We start from the raw sequence: 26,778 nt of genomic DNA on the forward strand, positions 1-26,778 counted from the left end.
ATTTTGAAAAATATATAAAATTAGAGTTAGTAGACTACAGTAAGTGAACACTGAGGAGAGATAAATGTAAAAATCAGTCATGAGAGTCTGAATTATTTGAGACCAGATTGAGGCAGCCATGGTTTATAGGTTGAATCTTATGAATTTCTTCAAAGGTCACTTGGTACTCCTTGAAATGCTTTACCTACTACCAGATGACCCTGACATACGGACCACTCTAACCTTAGTCTCAGAGGCCCAATAGACTGTATTCTGGGATAAGTTTTATTAAAACTGGCCATATTAGAGCTCCTAATGAATTTCATTACAAAATTATCAGTTACCTTATGCGTGGAGTGATAACCAGTACCAACAAACCAGTGCAGGGACCAGAAAGTGGAAATGGGTCTTATATTTGTAAGGAAATAGCATGGTTAACTTAACCATTAGAGTATGAGAACTGGGCCAGAGATGGGGATTTGAAGGTCAGACGAAACAGTTATTTTCCTAAAGGAGGACTTTCTGTAGTCACAGCTCCACTAAAAGACGGCAGCTCTTACCTCTTGCCAGTATAGGAGCCAGTTACAGTGAGCCTGTCATTTTTAATTTTTATTCCAGATATTTGTGTATTTTTTCCAGTGATTACATTATCACTCACGACCTTTTGGGCCCTGCATTTCTGTATAACCAAAACACGTGGTGAGTTTTAAGGGACCGTGGGATTTAGCCTCTCCCTGCCCACACCAGACACATCCACTTTTTTATCCCATACCCACACCAAAATATTACAGTAGGAGAGGTATCATATTTTATAGAGAAAAAGCACTGATTTTTAAAAATATTTAGTTTCCAGTGCTACATGTTTTTAAAGTACATGCTCCTGCAATGCTTTTATGATCATCTGTTATCACCAGCTCTTGATAATTAAATTTAGAAAATTTTATTTTCTTTTTAACCAGTCTGAAGCCCAAGAATTGACAACAGTCAAGATGTCTAAATTTGGTGGTGGCATTGGGGTCCCCACTAAAGAGGAAAGGCTGAAGGAAGCTGCTGACATACATTTGAGATTAGGACAAATTCAGAGATACTGTGAACTGATGGTTGAACTTGGAGAGGTAAAGTGCTAAAATCAGTGTGTTTAACAGAGTATTCTAAGTATTGGTGAAATGCTAAATATTAAGCTTCTCTTTTTCCAGATCTGTTTGCTTCTCTGCCAGTTTGATATCAGGTGTATATCCGAGAGATACTTCTCAGAGTGAGATCCCCCAGATTAACATAAGCATTACATGGGAACATGTTAGACAAGCAGGTCCCACCCCAAACCTCCAGAATCAGAAACTCTGGGGATGTGGCCCAGTGATTTGTGCTTTTATGAGCCCTCCACATTATTCACATGCATGCTGAAGGTTGAGAACCACTGCCGTAGGGTAGGATCTTTGATACCCCGTAAATATCCCCATTGGCTGAGTTACACACAGTGGACTTCCCTTGCCCCTTGCTAACACTGTTTGTCATAAGGAGACCCTGCTTTGGCCAGAAGAGGGTTTTCATTGAGGATTACCTAGTGAAAGATGTTTCTAAGGCACATCTTGATTGTATTGAGGACTGATTCAACAAAACACAATTTTCAAAAAGATTAAGATGTATCTATCCTATTAAAATTCAAGATAGTGGTTCTTTTGAAAAGTAGATGGCAAATAAAATAGAACAAAAGGGAGAAGGAGCTTCTGTTTCTTTTTTTTATTTTCTTTTATTTTTTTTAAATTTCTTTTCAGTGTTCCAGAATTCATTGTTTATGCACCACATCCAGTGATCCATGCAACATGTGCCTTCCTTAATACCCACCATCAGGCTTACCCAACCTCCCACCCACCCTCCCATCCAAAACCTTCAGTGTGTTTCTCAGGGTCCACAGTCTCTCATGTTTCGTCTCCCCCTCCGATTTCCCCCAACTCCCTTCTTTCCATCTCCCATGTCCTCCGTGTTATTCCTTATGCTTCACAAGTAAGTGAAACCATAAGATAATTGACTCTCTCTGCTTGACTTCTTTCACTCTGCATAATCTCTTCCAGTCCTGCCCATGTTGATACAAAAGTTGGGTATTTATCCTTTCTGATAGAGGCATAATACTGCATGGTATATATGAACCACATCTTCCTTATCCATTTGTCCATTGAAAGGCATCCTGGTTCTTTCCACAGTTTTGCGATTGTGGCCATTGCTGCTATGAATGTTGGGGTACATATGGCCCTTCTTTTCACTACACTGTCTTGTTAATTTTGGCCATTCTAACTGGTGTAAGGTGGTGTCTCAGTGTGGTTTTGATTTGAATCTCCCTAATGGCTGGTGATGATGAACATCTTTTCATGTGTCTGTTAGCCATTTGTATGTCGTCTTTGAAGAAGTGTCTGTTCATGTCTTCCACCCATTTTTTGACATGATTATCTGTTTTGTGTGTGTTGAGTTTGAGGAGTTCTTTATAGATCTTGGATATCAGCCCTTTGTTTGTAAGTGTCATTTGCAAATATCTTGATCCGGGTGCTGGTTACCTGAGTGTATGCAGTTTGTGAATTTTATGAAATTTTGTGAAATTTATGAAGGTTTTCATTTTTCTGCATGGCCACTGTAGTTCAAGAACAATTCTCCCACCCTCCCAAAAAAAGAAAATGAGAATGGCACGGACTTATTTCATAGTTGATCATTTTGAAAAGCTCTAAGTTAGTTAATTTTATAATTACAAAGCATGCTATTAAGTGTACTAATAAATAATGTAAAATAAAACTAAGCAATACATTAAAATATATCAAAATTAAATTTAACTCACCTTTTTATGACCCCATCCACACACTAGAGACAAATAATGAATTACTGCTTGACCTAAGACAAAAATTGTCATTTAAAAATGCTATTGAAAAGGAGGGGGCACCTGGGTGGCTCAGTCAGTTAAGCAGTGACTCTTGATTTTTGGCTCAGGTCATGATCTCAGGGTCATGAGATCAATCCCCGGAGTCTGGCTCTGTGCTGGGTGTGGAGCCTGCTTAAGATTCTCTCTCTCCCTCTTCCTCTGCCTCACCCATCCCCATTGTACTTGGGTATGTGTTCTCTCTCTCTTACTTTAAAGAAATGAAAAAAAAATTTTTTTAAGGTATTGTAAACTATGAAGTGTTTAGGAGCAATATAAAAATTTTACTTCTGGGGCACTGGGGTGGCTCAGTTGGTAGAGCTCTGTCTTTGGCTTAGTGTCATGATCTCAGGTCCTAGGATCGAGCCCCGTGTCGGGCTCCCTGCTCTTCGGGAAGCTTGCTTCTCCCTCTCCCACCCGCCCTGCTTGTGTTCTGTCTCTCACTGTCTCTTTCTGTCAAATAAATGAATAAAATCTTTTTAAAAAAATTTACTTCTGAAGAAATTAAGACTTGTCTTAAAAGTTACCCTTTTAACAAAGCTGTATTAGAATATCTATCAAAAGTCAAAGACAAAAAAACATAAATTTTGACAGATACTAATTCTTCATCTTTCTTAGTTTTATATATGGAGATAAATATATATATATATATATTTAAACTATATTTAATTCAAATTTAATTAGATACTTTAATAAAATACCTACTTCTGGAGCTTAAGAATTAATGTTCTTAATGATCCAAAACACTGCGCTTACAATCCTTAAAAAATGGGAGTGTCCTTATAATTGTTCATGGTCACCTGCTTCCATAGTTTCTGTTTCTCTGAGGTTAATACTGTGAGGTTAGGAAAATATTCAATCTTTTCACCTACAAGACATGTTTTTATAGAAAAATCTTGATGATTTCAAAGTTAATTTAACCTATATTTTAACTTCTGTCTTCCATTTGCCTCTACTCCAACAAAGGCAAATTTTCCCTCAAAGCATATTTTAGATTACTTTTTTTTAAAAAAAAGGTAATATGACTGGTAAAATTACCTATTTTGTACACCCAGAACTTATATTATACTCTATGTTAACTGAAATTTAAATAAAAACTTTAAAAAAGTTTCCTATTTAAAATTTAACCTATTATTTTGAGGCTAATTACCAATTTTCTAGCCTTAATTTAGTAGAATTCTACTGTTTAGGAGAATCTTAATTAAAATGAAACTTGGATTCATGTTTTGATATTTCAGAATACTTTCCCTTTATTTCCCTTCTAGACTTGAGTTCAGTGAAATCTATATTTCCATATAATTGTCCACTTGTCTTAACTGAACAATGATCATATTTAATAACCTCTGATTTTTAAAATATGAAGATCAGTATTATCAACTATAAAGGAAGAAGTGACAAGAAATAAAGTTTATAAATAAACAAGGAAAGAATAAAAATAGAAATAAATGTCTTACTTGTTAAGGAGAAGTGACACTAGTAAAAATTTCAGCATGTATTATTTTGAACATAGGCTATAGACTACCATAAAACAAATTACTCTGGGGTTGTGTCAGAAGATGAATTAGTATATTTTTCAAACTGTATACTTTAGTTACTGCTCTTCTCCTTCCCACACTTTGCCCCCTGCTCTCTAGGTTTGGGATTCCCCCTGCTAAATAATACAATTTATATATCTTACTTTATTTTAAAATGTGGTAATATTTATACTCTGTGAAATGCATCAGGTAAAATACAAAAATATTCCTGGAAATCCAAACACTCTAAAAACACTAAAAACTCATATTATAAATGTGAGTTCATTTAAAAAAAAAAAGTCCATTAAAAGCACAATCAGGGTACCTGGAGGGCTCAGTCAGTTAAGCCTCTGCCTTCCACTGAGGTCAGGATCCCAGAGTCCTGGGCTCCCTGCGCAGTGGGGGGTCCGCTTCTTCCTCTGCCCCTCCCCCAGCTCTCGCTCTCAAATAAATAAATACATAAAATTTAAAATAGACAATATGTTTTTGTTCTTTTTTTCTGTTCTAGTGGGACAAAGCCTTGTCCGTCGCTCCAGGGGTATCTGTGAAATACTGGAAGAAGTTAATGCAGAGGTAAGCCGAGAGTCTGTGTCCAGATACATGTTTTGAAATATGTTAAAGTGGAAGCAGTATATAAATATGATAGTAACATTTGAGAATTTTTACTATTATGTTGTCTTTAAAAATAGCTGAATTTTATGTCTACTATACAGTGAATTAAATGAATCAGTTACAAGTCATTTTGGTGTTCTTGTATTTGACCTGACCTCTGAAAAAACAGTGGAAGGCAGATTTTCCCGTCAGTGGCAGAATTGACAGATCAGTAAACATACTTACTGGCAAATATATTGCTATTGAAAAATAAGTGGTAAGATTTTCTGACAGTTACCAGAAGTTCACAGAATACTTACTCTATAAATAACTTTTATAGAGTTATAACTCAGAACTTCTCTCTGGACACTAATCCCTGCCATGTCCCCTCCATGAATATAAAGGAGGTACTGATGACAAGACTGTTGCAGAGATGTATTCATCTCTCGTGGCTGCTACAACCAAGCACCATGAACTGGTTGGCATAGAACAACAGGTGTTTAGGCTCTCACAGCCCTGGAGGCTAGAGGTCCATCGTCAGATTGCCGGAAGGATTGGTTCCTACTGAAGGTTCTGACAAAGACTCAGTTCCATGCTTCTCCCCAGCCTGCGGGGGTTATTGGCGATCCTTGGCAGCTGCTGACTCATGGGTGCATCACTCCAACACTAGCTTTATGTTCTCAGGGCATTATTCCCTGTGTCTCTGTCTCCCTTTCTTTGAGGATACCAGTCATTTTAGATTTTTGGTCTCCCTTAAACCGGTACAGCTCCATCTTAACTGACTACATTGGCTAAGACCGTAATTCCAAATAAATTTCCATTTGTAGATATCATGGTGTCGTACTTCAGCATATCTTTTGGGCAGACACGTTTCAATTCACAACATAAGACTGCTTTCTGTTCTATTCTATTCTATTAATTCAGTGAATGTTTATTTAGTTAGTCCTCACTTGGTGCCAGTCACTGCTCTAAGCCCGTAGAGTACTATTTAATGAGTGATTTTCTTCCTCCTGGCATTAAAAAGTTTTGATTTTTCTTTCATGGCACATGATTTAGAAGTAAATTCAACTGCAGTTCACATGTACAAATAAAAATCTGTCAGAGGCTAAGCATGAAATGCAAAAGGATTAACAAACTTACTTGTCATAGGAACATAGACTGTGCGCTAGCACCCGCTTTCCCGATGGTGAGTTCATCAGCATGCTGGCTCCAGCCCTCATATTGTAGGCTCTCCTTAAGAGAGGCTCCCCCTCCTCTTATGTCCTAAGAATCCCCAATAATTCTCAGTTCCTGCATCCTCACTGCATAATTATGAATGTTGTTTCCTCCCACGGAAACCTTAATAAAGCCAAGTTAGCAATGATTATTTCACAAAACCATTTTGTTTCAACCTCAGCAAAAACTATTTCATTTATTTTGGGAAACCAACACCTGATATTCTCTGCTCCTTAATTCACATGTTGACCAGAAAGTGGTCTCCCCACAACGCCCAAGTTTGTGTTGTATAAATCCAGCCGTTCAGAGAGACTGAGTGGCAATATCTCAGCCCCGGTCCCTAGGAAGGGGATATTATTCCTCTAACAAGGAAATCAGGGTCAGGTGGTTAAAAACGTAGTTGTTGGGGAGAATGCCAGAGACCCTATGAATGGAAGACTGTTAACAACAACAACAAAAAGTCTGCTACACCTATCCAAAAATTGGCAGTTGAAATGTAGTTTAATGCAAATGCCATCATAAGTTAAATAGACCAGATTAGTTTTTAATGAAACTGTAAGAGTTGAATTAATTTGTTTGGTCATTGGAAGACTACCTGGGACTTAGGAAAAGAGAAACACAGACAGGATACAGAGAGACAGAGTCAGGCATAATAAGGAAACCCTTTATCATGTCCAAGATCAGGATCCTGATCTTCCCCTCATATGTCAGGAGCATTATTTTTTCTTAACTACCTTGCTTGGGGTACTCATAATATTTTCTGTATTACCAATATTTATACTTTTATATTATCTTTTTAAATAATTTTAAACTACTTATATTTAGAAGCTCTCCATTCATGGTTGTGCTCAGTAAAATGTTTAACATTCTACTGTCTGTGATGAAGTAGAAGTAACCGTTACTTCACCTGAAGTAATGCAGATGAAAGCAGATATCCCAGCTCACATACCTAGTTGGCAACTAACTTTCAGAAACATACTGCTCATTGTAATAGATAAGCTACATTCATTTAAAGACCAAAATTTTCAGTACACTTAAAAATATGAAAATATGTAGTGTTCTAAGAGAAAGCAAGTATCTGTAGTATTTATTATTCCAGAAAACTTTTGTCTTCCATATCTGATTTGATTATAAAATTTGAGGCTTTTAGAAAAGTGATATACAAAAGGGCTTTATGAAATCTACCACATATTTTGAATATTTGGATGTTTTAGATATTTCAGAAAATCTCTGTCCAAACTAGAACCTTGAAATTAGCATATTATAAAAGAAATTGTTCTTATTTTATTAGGAGAGCGGATCAGTTAATCCAGGAAGACAAGGATGAGGTCATTCCATACTGCATCGCCATTGGTGATGTGAAAAAATTAGTCGACTTTTTTATGTCAAGAGGTCAGCTTAAAGAAGCTCTGCTTGTTGCACAGGTACAGCCGCACAGGCTCCATTCCCTGGTGGGTGGGCGCGTGGAAGGAAGGCTGTGTTGACCTGTGTTGACCGGCTGCACTTGCCATCACGTGATCCGGTCTCGTGGATGGCTTGGCCTCCGCCCACCTCCCAGCCGGCTCTGCCCACATCACTCTCACACAATCCGATTACATCGAGTGTAGTTTAGACCTACCAGTATCCCTGACATCTGAACTTCCGCATGCTGATGAATGTCAGGTGTGCTTGAGCAGATTTTTCTAGTAACCGTGTACTTGTTGATACAAAGGGAGTTCCCATTTTGTTTTTTTCCCAAATTCTAAGGGTATCTTTAAATTGTATAAATTACAAACATGATTTGAGTAAGTAGTTGATCCTTGAACAACACAGAGGTAAGGCGTACTGAACCTCCACCTAGTCATAAATCCACATACACCTTTTGACTCTCCCAAAACTTACCTGCTGATAGCCTCCTGTTGACCAGAATCTTACCGATAATGTAGTTGACTAACATATGTTTTGTATATGTATTGCATGCTGTATTATGATTCCTCCAGCTAGAGGAAAGAAATGTTATTAAGAAAATCATAAGGAAGAGGAAATACATTTACAGTGATGTACTATATTTACTGAAAAAAAATCTGCATGAAGTGGACCCATGCAGTTCAAACACATGTTGTTCAAGGGTCAACTGTACTTTGATCAAAATAATATTCTGAAAAAAAATTTTGAAATTGGTCAACTAAAAGAATTAGCTAAAAATTAATGAAAGATTTCATTAAATTCTAGGCTGCTTGTGAGGGAAACATGCAGACCTTACATGTTTCTACACCGAAAGGATCTTCATCTTCCGATGATATCTACAAGGAGGACTTTAATGAGTGAGCATTTCATCCCTTGTATGGGGTCAATGTTTTCATGGTTGGCTTCCCTGTAGGAGGTTTTGAGAACCATGAAGTTCATATTTCTCTGCATACAGAAGGCTTGCCGGGGTCACCTCGTTTCTCACCACAGTCACACTCTGTCTCGGCTCCTCCCGTGGAGAACAGGGCAAGGTCAGGCAGAGGGACACAGCCTATGAAATTTCCTTCCAGAGAAGGAAAACACATTCAGTAGAGAGATCCCAAATAAAGCACCTAAGTACTTAAATACTTAAGAACTGATCAGACCTGTTTAGGGAAGGAGGGGCTGTGAAAATACATGTGTGCTATTTATTAATGTTTCACTGTAAAGTCAGTGTGGATAACTGTTCATTGTTCATAATCCCAGGACCCCAGAGTTAGTGTTGGGAATAAAACTTATGCTCCTTTTAAAGAAGAAATCCATCCATATATGCTTTTAAAAGAATTGGAGATTAGAATTCCTCAGCCTTTTGACCTTTGTAAAATCTAATCATCTACTTTCCCATGCCACATCTATTGGCTCCTTTCATTGCTCTAGAAAATTGGATATTTAAACTTTAAGGACATTTATCAAATAAAAAAAAGAGTCATAAAATGTTAAACAAATAGTGTTGTGACCAGTGAACTCCTTCCTGGTGCTCTGCTGCTGTTCTCTGCCATTACTAAGCTCAAAAATACACCGCCTGTACTTGGTGTCACTACTAAATTTTGAAAGTTTCCGTTCACTTCTAAGCTTACTGTCCCTATAGCTGAGTTATAAATGACTCAGTGTAGGATGGTGAATTCTGAAAGTTAAGCTTTTCTTCTGACATTTGGCAGGGTGGTTTGTCTGCCCCGCCTGCTTTCCTGATTTTTTTTTTTTTTTTTTACCAAAAATAAGACTTTATCCTCTAATCAAAGATATCAAATTAAATCCGATTTGATCATTTAATCAGCTTGTTGTTAAAGGGCGTTAGTCCATTCTGTGGTGGAATCCTTGAGTTTATGGAGAATATATGCTTTTATCTCTTCTAGACTCCTGCACAAAGTCAGTGAAGAACTAGCGGAGTGGTATTTTCGGGACGGGCGGGCCGTGCTAGCCGCATGCTGCCAGCTAGCTGTAGATAACACCGAGGTACATTTTTCACTGTGCTGTCTGTGGATGAGAAGCTCTTAAGACGTGGTATGGTGTTGGAGTGGAAAAAATGCAGCACCTTCTGTGTGAGATCTGACTGTGCGTGCTTTCCAAGCCTGAGCTCCCAGGCCTAATAAGCAGACATGAACTCTAGAGACTATGTGATCTTTTTTTTTTTTCCCCAATTTATTTATTTTTATCACAAGACACATGTTTATAACCACCTTACTTTAAGTGTTTCATCTTATGTGAGGAACAATAGTGTGGTAAATGGAAGAATCTGGACTGGGGCTCAGCATACCTGACCTTGGAAAGCACTTACTTTTAAGTATTCTTTGGTATATTCTGTTTTTAAGGTATTTTCTGTTTGACCCACTAATCTAATAAGAAGAATGTGAAATAAAGATGGGTTCTATTTTGCGTATTTCCTTAGGTATAGTGTATTAAGGGGTAATTGATAATCATTGCACACTACTGAAAAAGCTTTTAAGAATTCACAGTGTTTTGTGATAGATTGAAAGACGTGGAGGATATGGCAGAGAGACAGTTATTAATTACAAAAATAATACTAAGGTTTTTTTTTTTTTTAAAGATTTTATTTATTTATTTGAGAATGAGAGAGAGCATGAGAGGGGGGAAAGTCCGAGGGAGAAGCAGACTCCCGTGGAGCTGGGAGCCCGATACAGGGCTTGATCCTAGGACTCCAGGATCGTGACCTGAGCCGAATGCAGTTGCTTAACCAACCCAGACACCCAGGCGACCAATACTGAGGGTTTTAAACTTAAATTCTGACCTTATAAAAATTTCCTCTCTGACCCTTTATCATGGGCTTTTCCACCTGCAAATTGCATTTGTACTTCATAGGTATATGAGATTCAATCCTTTGTAAGAATGATTGATTATATGTTAATACTGCTTTATCTACTTTATGAGCTTGGCGGGGAATGATGAGCCAATGCCACGTCTATGAAACTGAAGCAATTATTTTGTCATTGAGCAAGCGTGCTATGGCGTACCTGATCCGCGGGAATGAGCTGGAACTGGCCGTGTGTGTGGGCACCACGCTGGGGGAGGCCGCGGCCCCTGGCACCCACTACGCCCTGGAGTTGTTGGCAAGAAAATGCATGATGATTCCCACATGGTAAGAATTTCCAAATTCAAAAAAAGATTCTACAGTAATGGGATACGTTTTTTAAATACTGTAAGTTAGTTGCATTTGGTGTGTATTGGGAAAGCACGGCATCTCCTTTTTCTAAATTACTAGCTGAGACTATGGGAGGAAACCGGGCCATGACAGCGAAGTGACAGTGGGAACTACCCTCGTTATAGAAGGAAATCTTCCGTGACCCATTCGGACTCGGGGCAGGTGCACCTCCACGATCTTTCCAGCACACAAAACATTGTGAGAACAAATGTGCCCTTCTTAAGATAATCAGGACCACACATTCCCACATTTTAAATTCTGCATATCTACACTCATTCGTGTCAGATCTTGTGTCTTAGTTTAAGGTGTGGAAAATAAAGTCACTTTTCTAATGGAGAGTAACAGGGTGTTTAGCCGGAGACTTGGAACAGGCTGTTCCCCCAGACGTGGGCAGCGCACCAAGGCATCGACCCCGGAAGGGCCCTGCCCCAGCAGTCCTCGCTCCCTGCCACAGTGCCCTGATCTCAGGGCAGGCGGTCCTTCCTCACTGAGCCGCCCAGGAAATACACGATGCTGACAGTCAGAAAACGGTGGTTGAGTAAAGGCAACTGTAGACTTTTATCTTCTCTTTCCCCAAAGTACATGGAAACCCAAGGAGTTTCCAAATAAACTTGCTTCTCAGGTCTTGAACCTCTTCCTGCCATACGCCCCGTGCACACACGTGCCGCTTGTACGACCGACCTAGACAGACCCCACTGCTGGCACCTACAGAGGACAGAAATAGTAATCATAACGATGGCCGGCTGATCCTTCTGCGCTGCTTACTGTGGGCCAAGCACTGTTTGAAGCACTTTACGTGGAATGACCCACTAGATACTTTGCAGTCGATACTGATTCGCCCCAGGTCTCCATCACCACTAAAGCCAAGGTTCAAGGTTACATAAACTGGCTGCAAAGTTTGCACTTAGCTACTGTCTTAGTTCAGACAGCTGCAACGAAATGTCATGGGCTGGGTGGCTTATAACAGCAGAAACTTATTTCTCATAGTTCTGGAGGCTGCAAAGCCTAAAATCAAGATGCTGGCAGATCGGGTGTCTGATGAGAGCTGACTTCCTGGGTCATCATTGGCCAACTTCTTGCTGTGCTCACTTGTGGAAGGGGCCAGCTTGTTTATAAGGGCACTAATCCCATTCATGAGGGCTCAGCAACCAGGACCTAATTACCTCCCAAAGACCCCACTTCTAAATACCATTCTATTGGGGATTAGGTTCAGCATAGGAATTCAGGGGGCAACACAGGCATCCAGGCTGTGGCAGCTGTCATGCTGTGCCACATCCTTAATCTGTGGCTAAATCAGCAGAAGAGCAGCACTTCCCGTTTTCCTCTTCTTTCTGGATCTTGGGGCTTCATAGTGAATCAGGAATCTCAGGGATTTTATAATTTTTACCAAATCTTACACGTATAAGAGCTCCCTCCCCCACCATCGGCCTTAAACTTCCCACCGTCCTCTGCGAGTGCCCTGTTTTCCCTGTGGGTAGCAGTCAGTGACATACTTATTGCGACTTGCCTTGGACCCATCCCAAAGCATGAGGTTTAACTCAGGCTATTTAGTCACAAAGGTGACCGACTCCAGGCTAAAAGTCGTCATCTAATCTCAATAAAATGTGATTAGTTATTATTTTTTTTTTAGATGAGGGTAAAAAATAGCCAAAAAAAAAAAAAAAAGGGCAATTAAATTTAAGTGAGGTCTAAAGAATCTTTCAACTGACTATATGTCTTAGTTGCTTTTACTACAAAACAAACTTCCATTTCCTTATAACTGCCTCACGAAGTTTCCTTTATTTATCCATAGAATAGACACATGCACACGAAACTAGATTAAAGTTCAAATTCTGAACTATGTGGCACCAATCAGGTTTATTTCTAGGGGGAATCTGTAATCCTCATGGTATTCATAGAGCTCCAGAAATTTAAGTAAAAATGGATAGCTGCATAATTTCAAGAGAATGTTCATAATTTTGTGAACCAAGGGTGCTTTGCCTCTTTTGCATTTACTGGTAAAAGTTTCCTTCTTCCTGGTTCTCGTTGCATATTATCCATGGTATTCATATTTAAAATCATTTTCTTTCTAGCTTTCCATCTGTTGGATACAGGTATTATCTTGTTTTATAAAAACATTTAATTAAAGAACTCATATCTTATTTTAGAATATTAAATTCTAAAATATTGAAGTTTTAGAATATGAACTCTCTATTAAGAAATGATCATTACCTCTTCTTGCTTCATTGTTTCACAGAATGCTAGTTCTTTCATAGAATTTATAGCATGTAAAACCTAGCTACAAAGTAATAAGAACAGTTCCTTTAGCCCAGATACAAAAATCACTCCTGATTTTATACTCAAAACTTGTGTAATAAATAAACTGTGACTTTCTATAGTACTAAATGATAGTTAATAACTAAGCAAGTGAAAAACGCTTGTTCTGGCAGCAAAATTTCAGATTTTAGGTTATTAGGTAGCTCTGTATTATTACAAATATATACATTTTCCCCAATTCGTGTCCTGAATTTTCAATAAACGGTAAATTACACTAAAGAGTGAATAAAATTAACTTGCATAGCTGTAAATTTCAGTGTATGTCTATATAATTCTACTGTGAGAAAGTCAGACTTAAATGTTCATAAAAGTTTGAATAGAAGTTTAGCACAGCTATTTTTTTTTTAGATTTTTATTTTTTTACAGATAGACATCACAAGTAGGCATTGAAGCAGGCAGAGGGGGAGGAGGAAGCAGGCTCTCTGCTGAGCAGAGAGCGCAATGACCCTGGGATCATGACCTGAGCCGAAGGCGGAGGCTTTAACCCACTGAGCCACCCAGGTGCCCCTAGCACAGCTATTTTATGCCCTATAAAAGCAAATGGTAATTTCCCTATCCTCATGGACATAATTGAATACTGCTATTAAATGTTGGTATCAGAAAACAGAGTCATTTAAACCTTTTAGCAAGAACAGATGAATTACCCTAATTTGAGACTTGTAAAAATACCCAAAGGTTTACCTGCTCCGTGATGGTAGAATATTTGACACACACAAGTTATCTATTCCTGTTCCAACCTCACAGTGTTCTCAATTAAACATCTCTTAATGTTTTAAAAATGATTGATTCATATAAATGACCAGTGTACATTTGACTGAAGGCATCACAAGGAAGGTTAAGGAGGATTTTACTCTCAGAAGTCTGACCTTCAGAAATTCACATTTGAAATATTGTCTATTCTCAGGTTATGCCGAATGTGTCAAATATCAGTTTCTTGAAAATGGAATGATAACATCTCGAACCCTTAAAAAATAGTGTTTTCTCAGTTATGATGTATGCAACCAAAAACTCTTTACCTAGTGATTTTTAAGAAGATATTATACAAAATATTTTTAATGTAAAGCTGTTAAGTCCATACAACAGTTTAAAGTACCTTATTTTTTTAAGTGATTTATTCCATTTATTGAATCTTTAAAAAGTAAATCCAAAAATTGCATTTCTATCTTTGATTTCCACCTAAAGTTTAGGAGAGTTGCGGAATACCCCAAATTCTAAACTTAAAACATCTAGGTGTTCTATTGGTTTTAGGGAGCCGTGGTTGACTAGCATGACCAAAGCTGATGAGAATTAGCTTTGACAAAATTTGCCGTGTAATTCACTCCAAAGAACATATCTAATTCTACTTAGCTTGGTTAGAGAATTGTCCTGTAATAACAAAGTTAATTATGAATATATAAAGATTCACTTAGATTAAAAAAAAAAAACTACAGAAATGTCATAATCCATTTATCCTTCATGCTCTTCGGTTTCTGTCATCCACATTTAGAAGACTACCATAATTAGGTAGGAAATTGGTGCTGTTTATATAAGTAGAAAATCGAGGGAGGCGGTAGAATTTTCTTCCTTGGAAATAGTTCTAAATGTTATTTTTAGATTTTTTTTTTTCCCTCCATTGAAGTTTCCCCTTTTGTTGCGTGCATAGGAATCTGGCGGCCGATCTGCTGCTGATGACTCCTGACAACGAGCTGCAGCTGGTCAAACTCTGTGCCTTCTACCCAGGCTGCACTGAAGAGCTGAATGATCTTCGTGAGAAGGTAAGGTCAGGGCAGTCCATTCTCCAGTCGGAACGCAGTGCTGTGATTTAACTAACTCTAGGTTCGGGCACATACAGATTTCAGGCAGGGAAACAAACATATCTCTTTCCAACCCTTTTATAAATAGAACAAAAATGGTAACGGTAGGTGACATTTCTTGAACTTCTACTGTATGCTTGGGACAGTTTCACATGCATTTGTGTTTTACTCAATTCTCATGATGCCCTGAAAACCCAGGGATATTGTTCCTATTCCACGAAGAAAGGGAGCTCAGAGAAGGGAAGGAACTGCCCTCAGTGGAAGGCGGAGGGTGAATGTCAGGTTCAGCCTCTCTGCCTCCGTCCGCGTCCCAAGGCCTTCCCAATCATGCCGCTCTGCATCATAAGGGACATGTAAGCTGACTTTTTAAAAATAGGCAACTTATATGGACATTGGGGAGGGTATGTGATTTGGTGAGTGCTGTGAAGTGTGTAAACCTGGTGATTCACAGACCTGTACCCCTGGGGATAAAAATATATGTTTATAAAAAATAAAAAATTAAAAAAAATAGGCAACTTAGGATCCATAAAAGAGTTAATGAAATATAATGAAATTCCCATGCATTACTCTAAAGTGGTTTAAAGAATTATTCCTTTATAGAACGTAGGAACTTATGTACCATGATTTTCTATAAAAACAACAAAAATACTCCATAATCTGAAGATGGTTTATATAAAGTGCAGCACATTTTTGTAGTTCAGTGCTTTTAATCCATTAAAAAGGTCATGAAGTTCTGTTTTTATTGGCGCTGGTAGATGGCTGTAAAGCAGTCAGGAAAAGGCAGAATATGAAATACGCACGTGCTGTGCGATTTTCATTTTGAAAACAACTGTGTATGTACTTATGTTATTTATAGCATATTCAAGGAGATATGTACAGTTCTTTTAAGAAAAATGTAAGATAGAATAAAACATTTTCTTATCTTTAACTCTGAAAATAACCATGTTTTGTTACACTTATATGACCCTTGATTTGTGCCCAGTAGCTGAGTGGCCTTATTCATTCAACAACGGGATACTTACTAAGTATTGTGATAGTGCAAATATACCAGGTGTGTGTGTGTGTGTGTGTGTGTGTGTGTGAGCTCCAGTGTGAGCAGATGTGTGGAAGTGTGTGTGAGTGAGTGTGTGATACCAGGAAAGATACCTGTGAAATGATAAGTATGCACAGTCATCAGTGGGTTGTGAGATTTGGGGGGATTTAACTTCTTTATATACTTTGTATTTTGTGAATTATTTTTTTAAATGAGCTGCGCTTGTTTTTACAAACCTGACAAATAAAAGCTATTTCCATGTTGAAATTAAAATAAGGAAGTAGGAACTTCACATTTGTTGCATAGTGCCTTTTTTTTAAATGTTTTATTGATTGATATGAGAAAGAGAGAGCAGGAGCAGGAGGAAGGGGAGGCAAAGGTCTAGGGAGAGGGAGAAGCCGAGTCCCCGCTGACTGTAGCGCCCTATGCCAGGCTCAGTCCCAGGACCCTGAGATCAGGACCTGCCATGTAACGCACTGGGCCACGCAGACGCCCTGCCTAGTGCTTTAAGAGTAACTCACATATCTTCCGAGGTGAGAACAGCAGGTGCTAATATTGAGGCTTAGAGTGGAAAAATATTTGTCTGTGTTTACACACTGGTAATGGCATGGGCAAGATGACATTCACACAGTCTTTTCATCACACGTTCTAAAAAGATATCAGACTTTCTGGTCAGACTTCATTAATAACTCTTTAGAAAGACTAGTCAGTTTGTGTACACATGTTACTACCTCTGGACAGTTTCACAAGTAATGCTAAAAATTGTGTTTTCAAATATTTTGTTGATTTATATAACTTAGAATTTTAAGACGGGACAGAAGTTACAGGAATGATCATCTTACTTATATTTTATTTGAGAATAAAATTTCAATAGAAATCATTTTTCCATTTCCTTTACTCTTGGAGCGTGTAACAAAGTGAAGAAACTTTATTTTTTTTAGCCAGGCATAGTACCTAGCACATAGTAGTTGTTCAGTAAAGACTGGCATTTAGTAAATGAAGATGGGGAAACAATGTGGAAATGTTATATGTATGAAAGCCCTTTTAATCGAGTTTGTTGTAATTGTTTAAGAGGGAGAGATTAAGGAATCTAAAATGTTCAGTTTACCAAATTTTTATTTATTTTTTATGTTTTCATTTAACTTCCGGGTGGTTAACATGCAGTGGGGGTAGTGTCAGGTGTACAGTATAGTGACTCACCACTTCCACACATCACCCGGGGCTCCCCAGCCCCCATCACCTCCTTCACCCATCTCCCCACCCACTTTAAGTCACAGAAGTTATGAAGCTCTTGAATAAGAGCGTTAATAAATAGGTTGAATAAACCATCTTAGTCACTTGAGGGGACATAGAGGGGAAGTATGAAGGGACGAGTGTGAGGAATCTCAAAGGTGAGCGGACCCATGACCTACTGTGATTGAACTGAGGCACAGGAAAGCCCTCTGCCCCAGGAGCACCTTCTCCGGGGTCGCCGAAGACCAGCGAGACAAAGCCTTCAACGATTTATAGGTGTTGCTTAGAAGCTGACCAGCAGACCTTTAACACTTCCTCTTCAAATGTCATGAACACATCAGATTTTAATATAAAAGATAACTTTCAATTCCTGCCTACATTCTGGAAGCGGAAGAGCTTACCTAAGGAGGAGCGGGCTCTCTGTTTCAACAGGAAAAAAAATTATTTGGAAAAAAAAACGAGAGTATTGCTTTGCATTTTACAGTAATGAAATCTCATAGGCTCAAAATCTCCATTTTGTGGCATTTCAGAATGTCAGAGCTAAAAACTGTGAGAGCTTGTATATGTTTTGCCTTCCTGCTTGAAATGACGTGGCTTTGTCTCAAAGGCCGAGTGAACTTAAACTCCAGAGCGTAGAGGTCGTGGAAGAGTGTACTGTTGACATTTTCTACATTTGACATGGTTTCTGGCATTGGTCAGAGTATCTTGAAATAGCAAATTTCAGCTGTTTTTTCCCCGAATTACGTGCATGGATACTAATTCCGATTATCACAGTTTCCTTCCACCTCTTTTATTAGGTGTTTATGGGACGAAAAGCTATTAACTCATTAGCTAATACCCTATTTACTGTTATTAGATCCTAAAGGTGTTTTCCTAAATGTATGCTCTTAATACAAATTATTTCATTTACATCTATTTTGAACAACTTTAATAAGAAAAGCATACTAGGCATATTGGAAATATTTATTAGTTATACTGCTGTTTTTATACCTATAAATTTTAGTAACATCATCAAACCAATTACTTTCAGTGCAAGCTACCCACGGTAGAGGAATGTATGCAGTTAGCGGAGACAGCCCATGCAGATGGTAATATATTTGAAACTGTGAAATACTACTTGTTAAGTCAGGAACCTGAAAAAGCCCTTCCTATTGGTATTGATTTCATTAAAGGTAAGTTTCTAGTTGTTAGTATAATCTAAAATCTACTCAGTTACTTGATCTTTTCATTAATATTGATAAGCAACCTTAAAATCAATTTAAAAAGTAAAGAGGTTGGTGATTATATAGTATGGGGACTTAAAAGACAGTAAATATGGAAATACTTGTGATCCAGAAAATAAGGGGGTAGATGGGATTGACCATAAGAGAATTAATTATATAAGTTAAAAATTGGATGAACACATTTAAAACTATTACTTAGAGAATCTCGTATTTGGTTTTATTTTGCCAGAATACATCACTAGTTCAAATTGGACATTGGATACCATTTATCCTGTTCTTGACCTGCTGAGTTATATTCGTACTGAAAAATTAGTCTTGCATACGTGTACTAAGTGAGTACTTTTTCTCCAAAATATATAACTGAACCTATGTAATGTTTTAAAATGGTTATATTGTTTTTAGTGTTCAGATCATGAAAAAAGATCATCTTGGACCAGTAGATGCCCTTGTAGAAAAAATTACATTTTTATTTGCTCTTTTTTTTTTAAGATTTATATATTTATTTTAGAGGGAGGGGGGATGAGGGGGGAAGAGGGAGAGAGAGAATCTCAAGCAGACTCTGGGCTGAGCTCAGAGCCCACCCTGGGGCTCAATCTCGTGACCCTGAGAGCATGACCTGAGCTGAAACCTAGAGTTGGACTCTTAACCTACTGAGCTACCTAGGTGTGCCTTTATTTGCTATTCCCAAGAAAAAATAAAGAGATCAGTTTGGAACAAATAATCTTAGTGGTCCTATTTACTAATACCTGGAGTGTGTATGTTTATATATGTGTGTGTACACATGTGCACACGCATACACACACACCCCCCTAACTGGCTCAGATAGGGCTAATTCAGAGCTGTGGGGTAGTCTTAGTCCTCAAGTCCTCAAGAAGCTAGTGGTCATATCTATTAAATGGCAACTGTGTGGGGCGCCTGGGTGGCTCAGTGAGTTAAGCCGCTGCCTTCGGCTCAGGTCATGATCCCAGGGTCCTGGGATCGAGCCCCGCATCGGGCTCTCTGCTCAGCAGGGAGCCTGCTTCCTCCCCTCTCTCTGCCTGCCTTTCTGCCTGCTTGTCATCTCTCTCTGTCAAATAAATAAATAAATAATCTTTTAAAAAAAAAAAATGGCAACTGTGTGCAAATCATACTAGGCTGGGGGAAAAGTGAAGGTACTAGAAAGTGAAAAACAGACACCATCCCTGCATTCATGTATCATTTAAGGACACTGTTGTCCATAGAATGAAAGTCCCCAGAGACTGTGTAGTTTATAATGGAGGCTTTGGGCTATTTTTGCTTTAATGGCATGTGTGGAAACGATGACGCCACAGCCTGGGAAACTTTGACAAGCTTCCCTAGCCAGAAATGGAGTGGGTATGCTCTGCCCTTTCCCAGAGTCTACACAGTATGCCAGGAATTCCCAAATTGAGCCTAATGAGTTATTTAGAGAAAAATGGACATGAAGAAACAGTCAAGGAATAGAGAGAAGCAAGAAGGCAAGAGTTAAACCTTACATGTGGTATAGCATAAGTGTGTGAATAGGAGTTAACTTAAGAATAAAACATCTTCAAGTCTGGAAAATTTTCTAAACATATTTTGCTATGTCAGTCATCAAAATACAGAGATGCAAGTACAGTGACTACATATGTGAGTAACGTTCTAGATCTCAAGTTATGGAATTAAAGATATATATCTATATGTATATATATATTCTCTTCTAGAGCGCGAAATGAATTGCTTATATTGTGTGGCTATATTGGGGCACTATTGGCTATCAGAAGACAGTACCAAAGCATCGTTCCAGCACTTTATGAATACACAAGGTAAAACCAATTTCGCTTCTGTTTCGAACTTAGGGAAATTCCTTTCACTGAGATAGTCTCTAAGTACATCCTAGAAGGCCTCCGGTACATATTGTATGCATCCTCTGGTTCATTAGCAGGCACTTTATAATAAAGCAGTGATAAAAATCTATGAATTAGAAGTGAATTAGGATGTAAATGATAGAAATTCTAATTCTAGCTTAAACACATGGGGTTTATTGGTCTTGTGTCAAGATTCTTGGGATCAGCTTCCAGGGCTGTTAGAGCTATGCACGAAGTCCATCCAGGACGGAATTCTTCCCTTGTTTTGACGCTGACCTCCTCAGCTCCCCTCCATTTGCCAGAGGAACCCACCACAACAGTTCTGTATTCTAAGCAGGAAGCAGAGAAGAGTGACAAGGCAGGGACCCTAAAGCATGAGGCCATCGGACTCGGTAAGGAGAGGCTCACTTGGGTTAGATGCCTCCCTTTGGTGAGAACCATGGAACCCTGTTTTTAGAAGAAACAGAGCAACTGGGTATTTCAGCTTTCCGATCTCTAGAGTAAGGAAAAGCAAAGAGGATTTGTGAACAGTGGGTGACTCGCTGCTTTAGAGTCGGGCCTAGCAGTCCTGCCAGACTCCTCTATTTTCTACCCGCTTTGCTGAACTTCAGCCATTGTGCTTAAAACTTGTTATCCTTAGAAAGAAAATCCAGAGCGCCTTTGCAGAAAACATCCCTTCCAGTTGACTAGTTTGCTCCATGGCAGAGTAGCTAACTCCGAAAAATGCTGAGCATCTGTGGGTAAGAGCAGTTTTTCTGAGTGCTCCTCACACGGGGCTGACTTTCCCAGAGAGCTTCCTCTTCGCTCCTTTCCCTCTCTTCCTCCAAGGCCACGTATGGGACTCAGGCTACCACCTGGAGCAGACTGAGGGACAGTGGGGAGTGACACTGCGGGGAAACTCGGGGAAAAACCTATTTCTGTGCAGGCGGCAGACCCAAATCTGAAAGCAGTTTTTAACAATATTTAAATACCTGATGGGAGCAATAGGATGTACCGCATGGAATGAAAGTATTTGGTGAAATGTGTCCCATTTACATGTGACTTGGGTAATGAAAGTAGAGACGGGGACATGGTCCCTTGAAATAGAATCAGAAATAAAAGGAGGCTTTTACACGTGAGGCAGGAGAGACTCGGGAGAATGCATCTGAGCCTGCCAGTGTAAAACGAGACAGTCAGAGGGCCCTCCTGGGACGGAACTTCTTACTACGCTGGCTCTGGTGTCTGCCTGGCTATGGTGTCTGCCGTCTAGTCTCAGGCCCTGGCCCTCGCCCCTCGCCCCTCGTACTGAGCCCCCAGGGCGTTTCTGGCCCTCTGCTCCCTCCCGTGCTCCGCTTCCCGGCTCCGTCCCGGCTCAGTCTCCGGGTCTCCCTCACTCTGTTTTCCCCTCAGTTTTCTCTCCGTGGAGCCCTCAACATTTCTGTGGCCGCACCCATCGCCTCCGCGGTGGTTTTCACACTCAGGCCTCACGCGCGTGGCTGGCCAGAGTCTGACCTCCGCTCCGTGGGCTCCACACGAAAACCTCGTCCTCCTCAAATCGGCTGCTTCTCTGTGTTCTCTCTTTCTTTTGATTGGGTCATCCTATTTCTGCCACCCAGAATCACACGATCAGGGTTCTGATTAAGTGTTCTTCCGACTGCCATAGTTAGGGTCTGGCCTAACTCCCTCCTGCCCCAGCCCTGCGTCTGGTCCCCTGATCTCTGCACCTCTGTTCTGCTCCATCCCCTTCCGGCAGCACCACCCTTCCTTCCTCGGTTCCCTCCAGACCCCCCGGACCCCCCACTGTCCATCACAGAGCTTCCAGATCCTTAGTCTTACACTAAAGGTCTGCAGCCTTCTCTGTCCTCCACTCTGGCCAAACTGAATTACTCGTGGCCCCGTAACGTGTGGAAGCTTTCCCCGGTGGTCTCTCAGCGTCCCTCCACTGCTTGCCTTGGTTTTTCTCCTCATTCTCTGCCACTGCTTTGTTTATAGCAGATCACCCAAATGACTGCACAGATGAAGTCCTATCAAGTGCAGATTTGTAGACAGGGAAGCCAGAGTGTTTAAGGAATTCATTTTGGATCTAGCCACATTGTCAGTAAAAATTTTAAGTTCAACCATTTGGGATTAAAGAACATGATAAGCTACTAGTCAATTTGAGATAATATTTCTACAGTGTTAGACATGCGTGTGTATGGGGGGAGAGTTTTACCTTCTTCCTCACCAGGCCTTATCATGCCGCAGCGGAAGGATTACAATTAGCCGGAATAACCCGAAAATGCACGTTACAGAATGGCTTCCTTAACCCTTACTTCCTCTCTAAGGTCTTGTGTTCTGTCTCTATCTCCCAAACAGCTTTTACTTTTAAATTTCCGCTAGTTCCTTGGAAAACCCACTGAGTTCAAAACTTGTTAAAGAAACTAGGACTAGTAATTATTTATCTAAGGCTTTCTAATTAATCCTAATCATGTCTCTTTTCCAGTTTTCTCTACAGAGACGTGATGGATCCCTGATGTCCCTGTTCTGCGGCTTTTTCTCACACACGTCTGTCTTTAAAGAACCGCAGTCCTCATGTCCATTCCTTCCCACCAAGTTGACATTCTTCTCTTGCTGTTCCCCCACTTGCTTTCTTACTCCTCTAATATTCACTTTGAATTCGGACGTGCGCGGTGCCACACAGCAGCCGTGAGGGACCAGTACACGACGTTGCTTGGCTCGTCTCTCCTTTCTCCACAGTTCGTTTGTTCCTTCCTTTGTTTACCCACTTTTTGCTAGTTTTACATTTTACTTTTCAAGTTTGTATTTAAATCTCGTTAACCTTCAGTGTAATATTAGTTTCAGGTGTACCGTGTAATGATTCAGCACTTCCGTACATCACCCCGTGCTCCTCACGACCAGTGTCCCCCACCCCACCCCACCCCCATTTCACCCATCCCCCCCAAAGCCTCCCTTGTGGTTCGTTCGTTCATCTGCTCACTTGACCGTCATCCAGCTGGCACTTACCGGACATCTTTGACTTAGGGCACTTAAAGACCAGGCATACAAGTAAATGCTCACACGAGCTCACACATGCACACCTTGGTGTATACACACGTATTTTTGAGCAGTCGTTGTTAAATCTGAAATTGCAGTTATTTAAAGCACATTTGCTTTTTTGGTATCTTAGTCTTGGGTGCCCGATGTTAATTTCTGTTTCACATGTTTCAGTCAGCTGTTAAAGCGTCGGGCGGTGTCAGTGCCTTTAAAAATTGAGCACCTTTCGGAGGAGTTGGACGCGTGGAGAGCATGCACACAGTCCGTCAGCCGGTGAGTGCAGCTGATGAAAAATTGGAAGGCGGAGGTATTACTTAATATTATAGACAAACTTGGTGAAAATGTGGATTGACTATTAATCTTAGCCAAATAATGCATCTTGGTTTGTTCAGCGTATATTCGGTGATAGTTTACAATCCTGTTCTTTCTGTTTTGTCAAAGTCTTTCACTTCACTACAAATCAAGTCTAAGTTGCCATCATTTCTAAAGGGGGACCAAATAATCTTTACAGACTGTTTCTGATTTAAACCTTAATAATTCTATGGTTCTACAAAAATGAAAATGTAATATCTGTTGAAAATATAGATCATCGGAAGAGTCTGCCTATACACCCCCTTCTGATTCACAAAAAATGGTTTATGCAACTTTACTAAAGAGACTAGAACAAGAACCACTCAGAGGAATTGTTGGACCAGATTACGTGACTGGATCAAATCTGCCCAGTCATTCTGATATCCACATCTCTTGTCTTACGGGATTAAAAATCCAGGTACAGCCTAATGTAAGGCATAAATTGTTCGTTTCCATTGTTCTCATGTGTTTCATTATTTTTAAAAATGTGGTCTTAAAATAAGCATAATCTGAATAAGAGGAGGTACCTATGAAGAGGACTGATGCCTTAGTGAGAAGATACACCCTTAATGCTCGACGGTTAGCTTCAATGGACTCTCCTCCAAATACAGTCAGAGAGATGGTTGTTGTATTATTATTGTGAAAGCAATTCATGTAACAGGTGTACTGAGTGACAAATGTTTAAAAAGTACATGTAGATCATATCCTTTTTTTTTTTTTGTAGATCCTATCCTTAGGGAAATTAAATAAAGGAGACAAAGCCAGTCAACACAGTTATAAATGATCATATCGTAATAGATTAAAATTAACTTTATAGTCTCCATTTGTATTTTATAAACACAAGAAATTAAGAACTGGCATATGTATATTATTGATATACATACTCTTATATTGGCTTACTGAATTTTTCAGCAATTACAAATTACTGGGATCAATCCTGAGGGATGGCTAATCCCTAAGGAAGGTCCCTAGTGTACAATAAGAAGTAATGATGGGGAGAGACACCTCCCAGTGCCCCATTTCTAGGGCAAGTGGAGACGCCTTCATGGGCTCAGAGCCAGGCCAGGTGGAGGTGTCCACATGGAACAAGCAGCCGCGTCCATACAGACTGCAATTGCAGCTACAGTACAGACACAAAAACACCACTTCCCAGAAAAACGTTCACATTTTACACAGTGGGTTCTTTATTTCTAATGGAATGTGACTTATTACATTTCTATTACTGATAGGCCAGGCCAGTGGGGACAGTCCAAAAAGCAGACAGGACATTTAGTTGTGTGCATGCTTTTTTATCCACTTATGTTCAGAGATAAGCAAAGCAGTAAATTCAGTAACTGATAATTAAGAGCAAAAACATCATGCAATTTGTAGAATATATCTTCTTGCTACTCACTGTCCTCCCCGTGCCATTCCCAGTCCTTCCTTCGTATACCCGAAGCACCGTCCTGTTCGCTTCTCCCCTTCCATCTGCAGTAGCCGAATGATCTCGCAGAGAGGCTGCCTTACCTCTCTGCACCCAGACTTGCAGCAGGAGAGAACCTGCTCATTATCATCTAGCACTAATATAAATGGGGTGCTTCCCTCCCAGGATCTTTGTCTTTGGACAGAAATCACTGTTCTGGTTCTAACTGTGAAATGTCACTTGTCCTTGAGTAGGAAGCAGTCTACTTCACATGACGGGTTTTCCAACGTCTACACATGATTTAGTGATTTGAAGTCGTGAGAAAAAATCTGCTCACTCTAGAAAAGAATTAAGAACATTAGTTTTTAGTCCATTTTGTATTTTTGAAATCATGCTTTTCTTTCTGAGAGCTGGGAGAAATAGATTAAAAGGTTTTTTTGCATTCGGTTCTTTAGAACTACCCTTGACAAAGTACCTGAGGTAACTGAATCATAAATACACTTTTACATCATAACCATTGACATGATTTTAAATTGTGTATACACAGCAGCATGTTTTTTATCTTCTGGAGAGGAGTTTCAGGGCTTCTGGCTTAAATAGTTTCCCCAGCTGTATTGATGTAGGCTATATGAGTGAAGTAGCGAAGTGTATTTAAGTCTCTTTAAGCATATATACTTTTATAAAATGTTAACTTGTTTTAGTTAATGGATTAGCAATACCTTTGTCATTGGTAGCACTACTGTCTTCAGAGAATTCTGATTATAAAACCAAATTCTATTTTGAAAGACATCCGGGCATAATATTAAGATATTTAAAATTTTTTCTATATTTTGGAGTAGTTCAAAAAGTCTAACTTTTCTTGTATTTTAAAATTTTCTATTAGCATTGTCTGAATACTGCCAATGTTTTTTCTTTTTAAGGGATTCTGTTTCTGGAATTTTATAAGCACATTGCAAATTTATAATCCCATCTTTTCTTTCCTCAACTCTGTGTACAGGGCCCTGTATATTTCCTTGAAGATGGGAAATCCACTATCTCACTGAATGATGCTTTGATGTGGGCAAAGGTGAACCCATTCTCACCGTTAGGGACTGGAATACGACTCAACCCATTTTGACAGAAAGTTTTTCTCCTTGTTTAATTTTTTTTTTTTAAGACCTTTTGTGAGTTAGTATTACTTTAGCCTTTGTTGTCCGAGAGCCAAAGGTTGAGGGGAGCGGGGATGGTGGGGAATGAGAGTTGACTTTATAAATTAACTTCAAATAATAAAATATTTATATGATTTCACGGAAAAATAGATGTGTCCTTTATAAAATAGAATAGCCATATTAGGGAGAAAGATAATATTTAAATTATAAAAGGCTGAAGTATATAAAAGAGCATATGTAAGTTTCATAAAGTTACCAAAGTTTCATAAAAGTACCAAAATATTATATTGTTGAAACATTGAAACATATTAAATAATGCAACACCCACAATAGTGCTTGACATAGAATAAGTACTTACTGAACATTGGAATGACTGAGTGTTTTGAGATATCAGAATGTAAGGTATGTATGACGGACCTTCAGGTTAACCAACACCCATACTGTCCTCCGTAAAATATATAGTAAACCAGTCGTTTCAGTTCATATTTAGTAAGTTTCCAGGAATGAGTTTGATATGTATCAATAAATGGATACACAGTCAAAATACTTCCGAGTTTTATTATTTTTTAAAGAAAGCATT

General features: G+C 39.3%; 1 protein-coding gene across 7 annotated transcripts in view; it reads left to right on the plus strand.

Moving 5' to 3' along the window:
* The window catches only part of WDR17 (WD repeat domain 17), a 103,179-nt gene extending 76,842 nt beyond the window's left edge, over window positions 1-26,337 (plus strand). For 4 of the 7 annotated variants that reach the window (XM_045069418.1, XM_045069417.1, XM_045069423.1 and 1 more), the window contains 14 exons: window positions 939-1,094; window positions 4,904-4,968; window positions 7,493-7,625; window positions 8,413-8,504; window positions 9,540-9,639; window positions 10,641-10,780; window positions 12,916-12,936; window positions 14,802-14,913; window positions 18,249-18,390; window positions 18,671-18,773; window positions 20,142-20,243; window positions 23,472-23,570; window positions 23,883-24,078; window positions 26,048-26,337. In XM_045069418.1, coding sequence (XP_044925353.1) covers window positions 939-1,094; window positions 4,904-4,968; window positions 7,493-7,625; window positions 8,413-8,504; window positions 9,540-9,639; window positions 10,641-10,780; window positions 12,916-12,936; window positions 14,802-14,913; window positions 18,249-18,390; window positions 18,671-18,773; window positions 20,142-20,243; window positions 23,472-23,570; window positions 23,883-24,078; window positions 26,048-26,167 — 1,581 coding nt within the window. In that variant the 3' untranslated portion in view covers window positions 26,168-26,337. The remainder of the gene's footprint in view (window positions 1-938; window positions 1,095-4,903; window positions 4,969-7,492; window positions 7,626-8,412; window positions 8,505-9,539; window positions 9,640-10,640; window positions 10,781-12,915; window positions 12,937-14,801; window positions 14,914-18,248; window positions 18,391-18,670; window positions 18,774-20,141; window positions 20,244-23,471; window positions 23,571-23,882; window positions 24,079-26,047) is intronic. The other 3 variants (XM_045069419.1, XM_045069420.1, XM_045069421.1) reach the window with 3 other exon arrangements.
* The last annotated feature ends 441 nt before the right edge of the window (window positions 26,338-26,778 follow it).

This window comes from Mustela putorius, unplaced genomic scaffold (genome assembly GCF_011764305.1).
Source record: "Mustela putorius furo isolate JIRA1106 unplaced genomic scaffold, ASM1176430v1.1 tig00003932_pilon_pilon_pilon:0A:0A, whole genome shotgun sequence".
Lineage (NCBI taxonomy): Eukaryota > Metazoa > Chordata > Mammalia > Carnivora > Mustelidae > Mustela > Mustela putorius.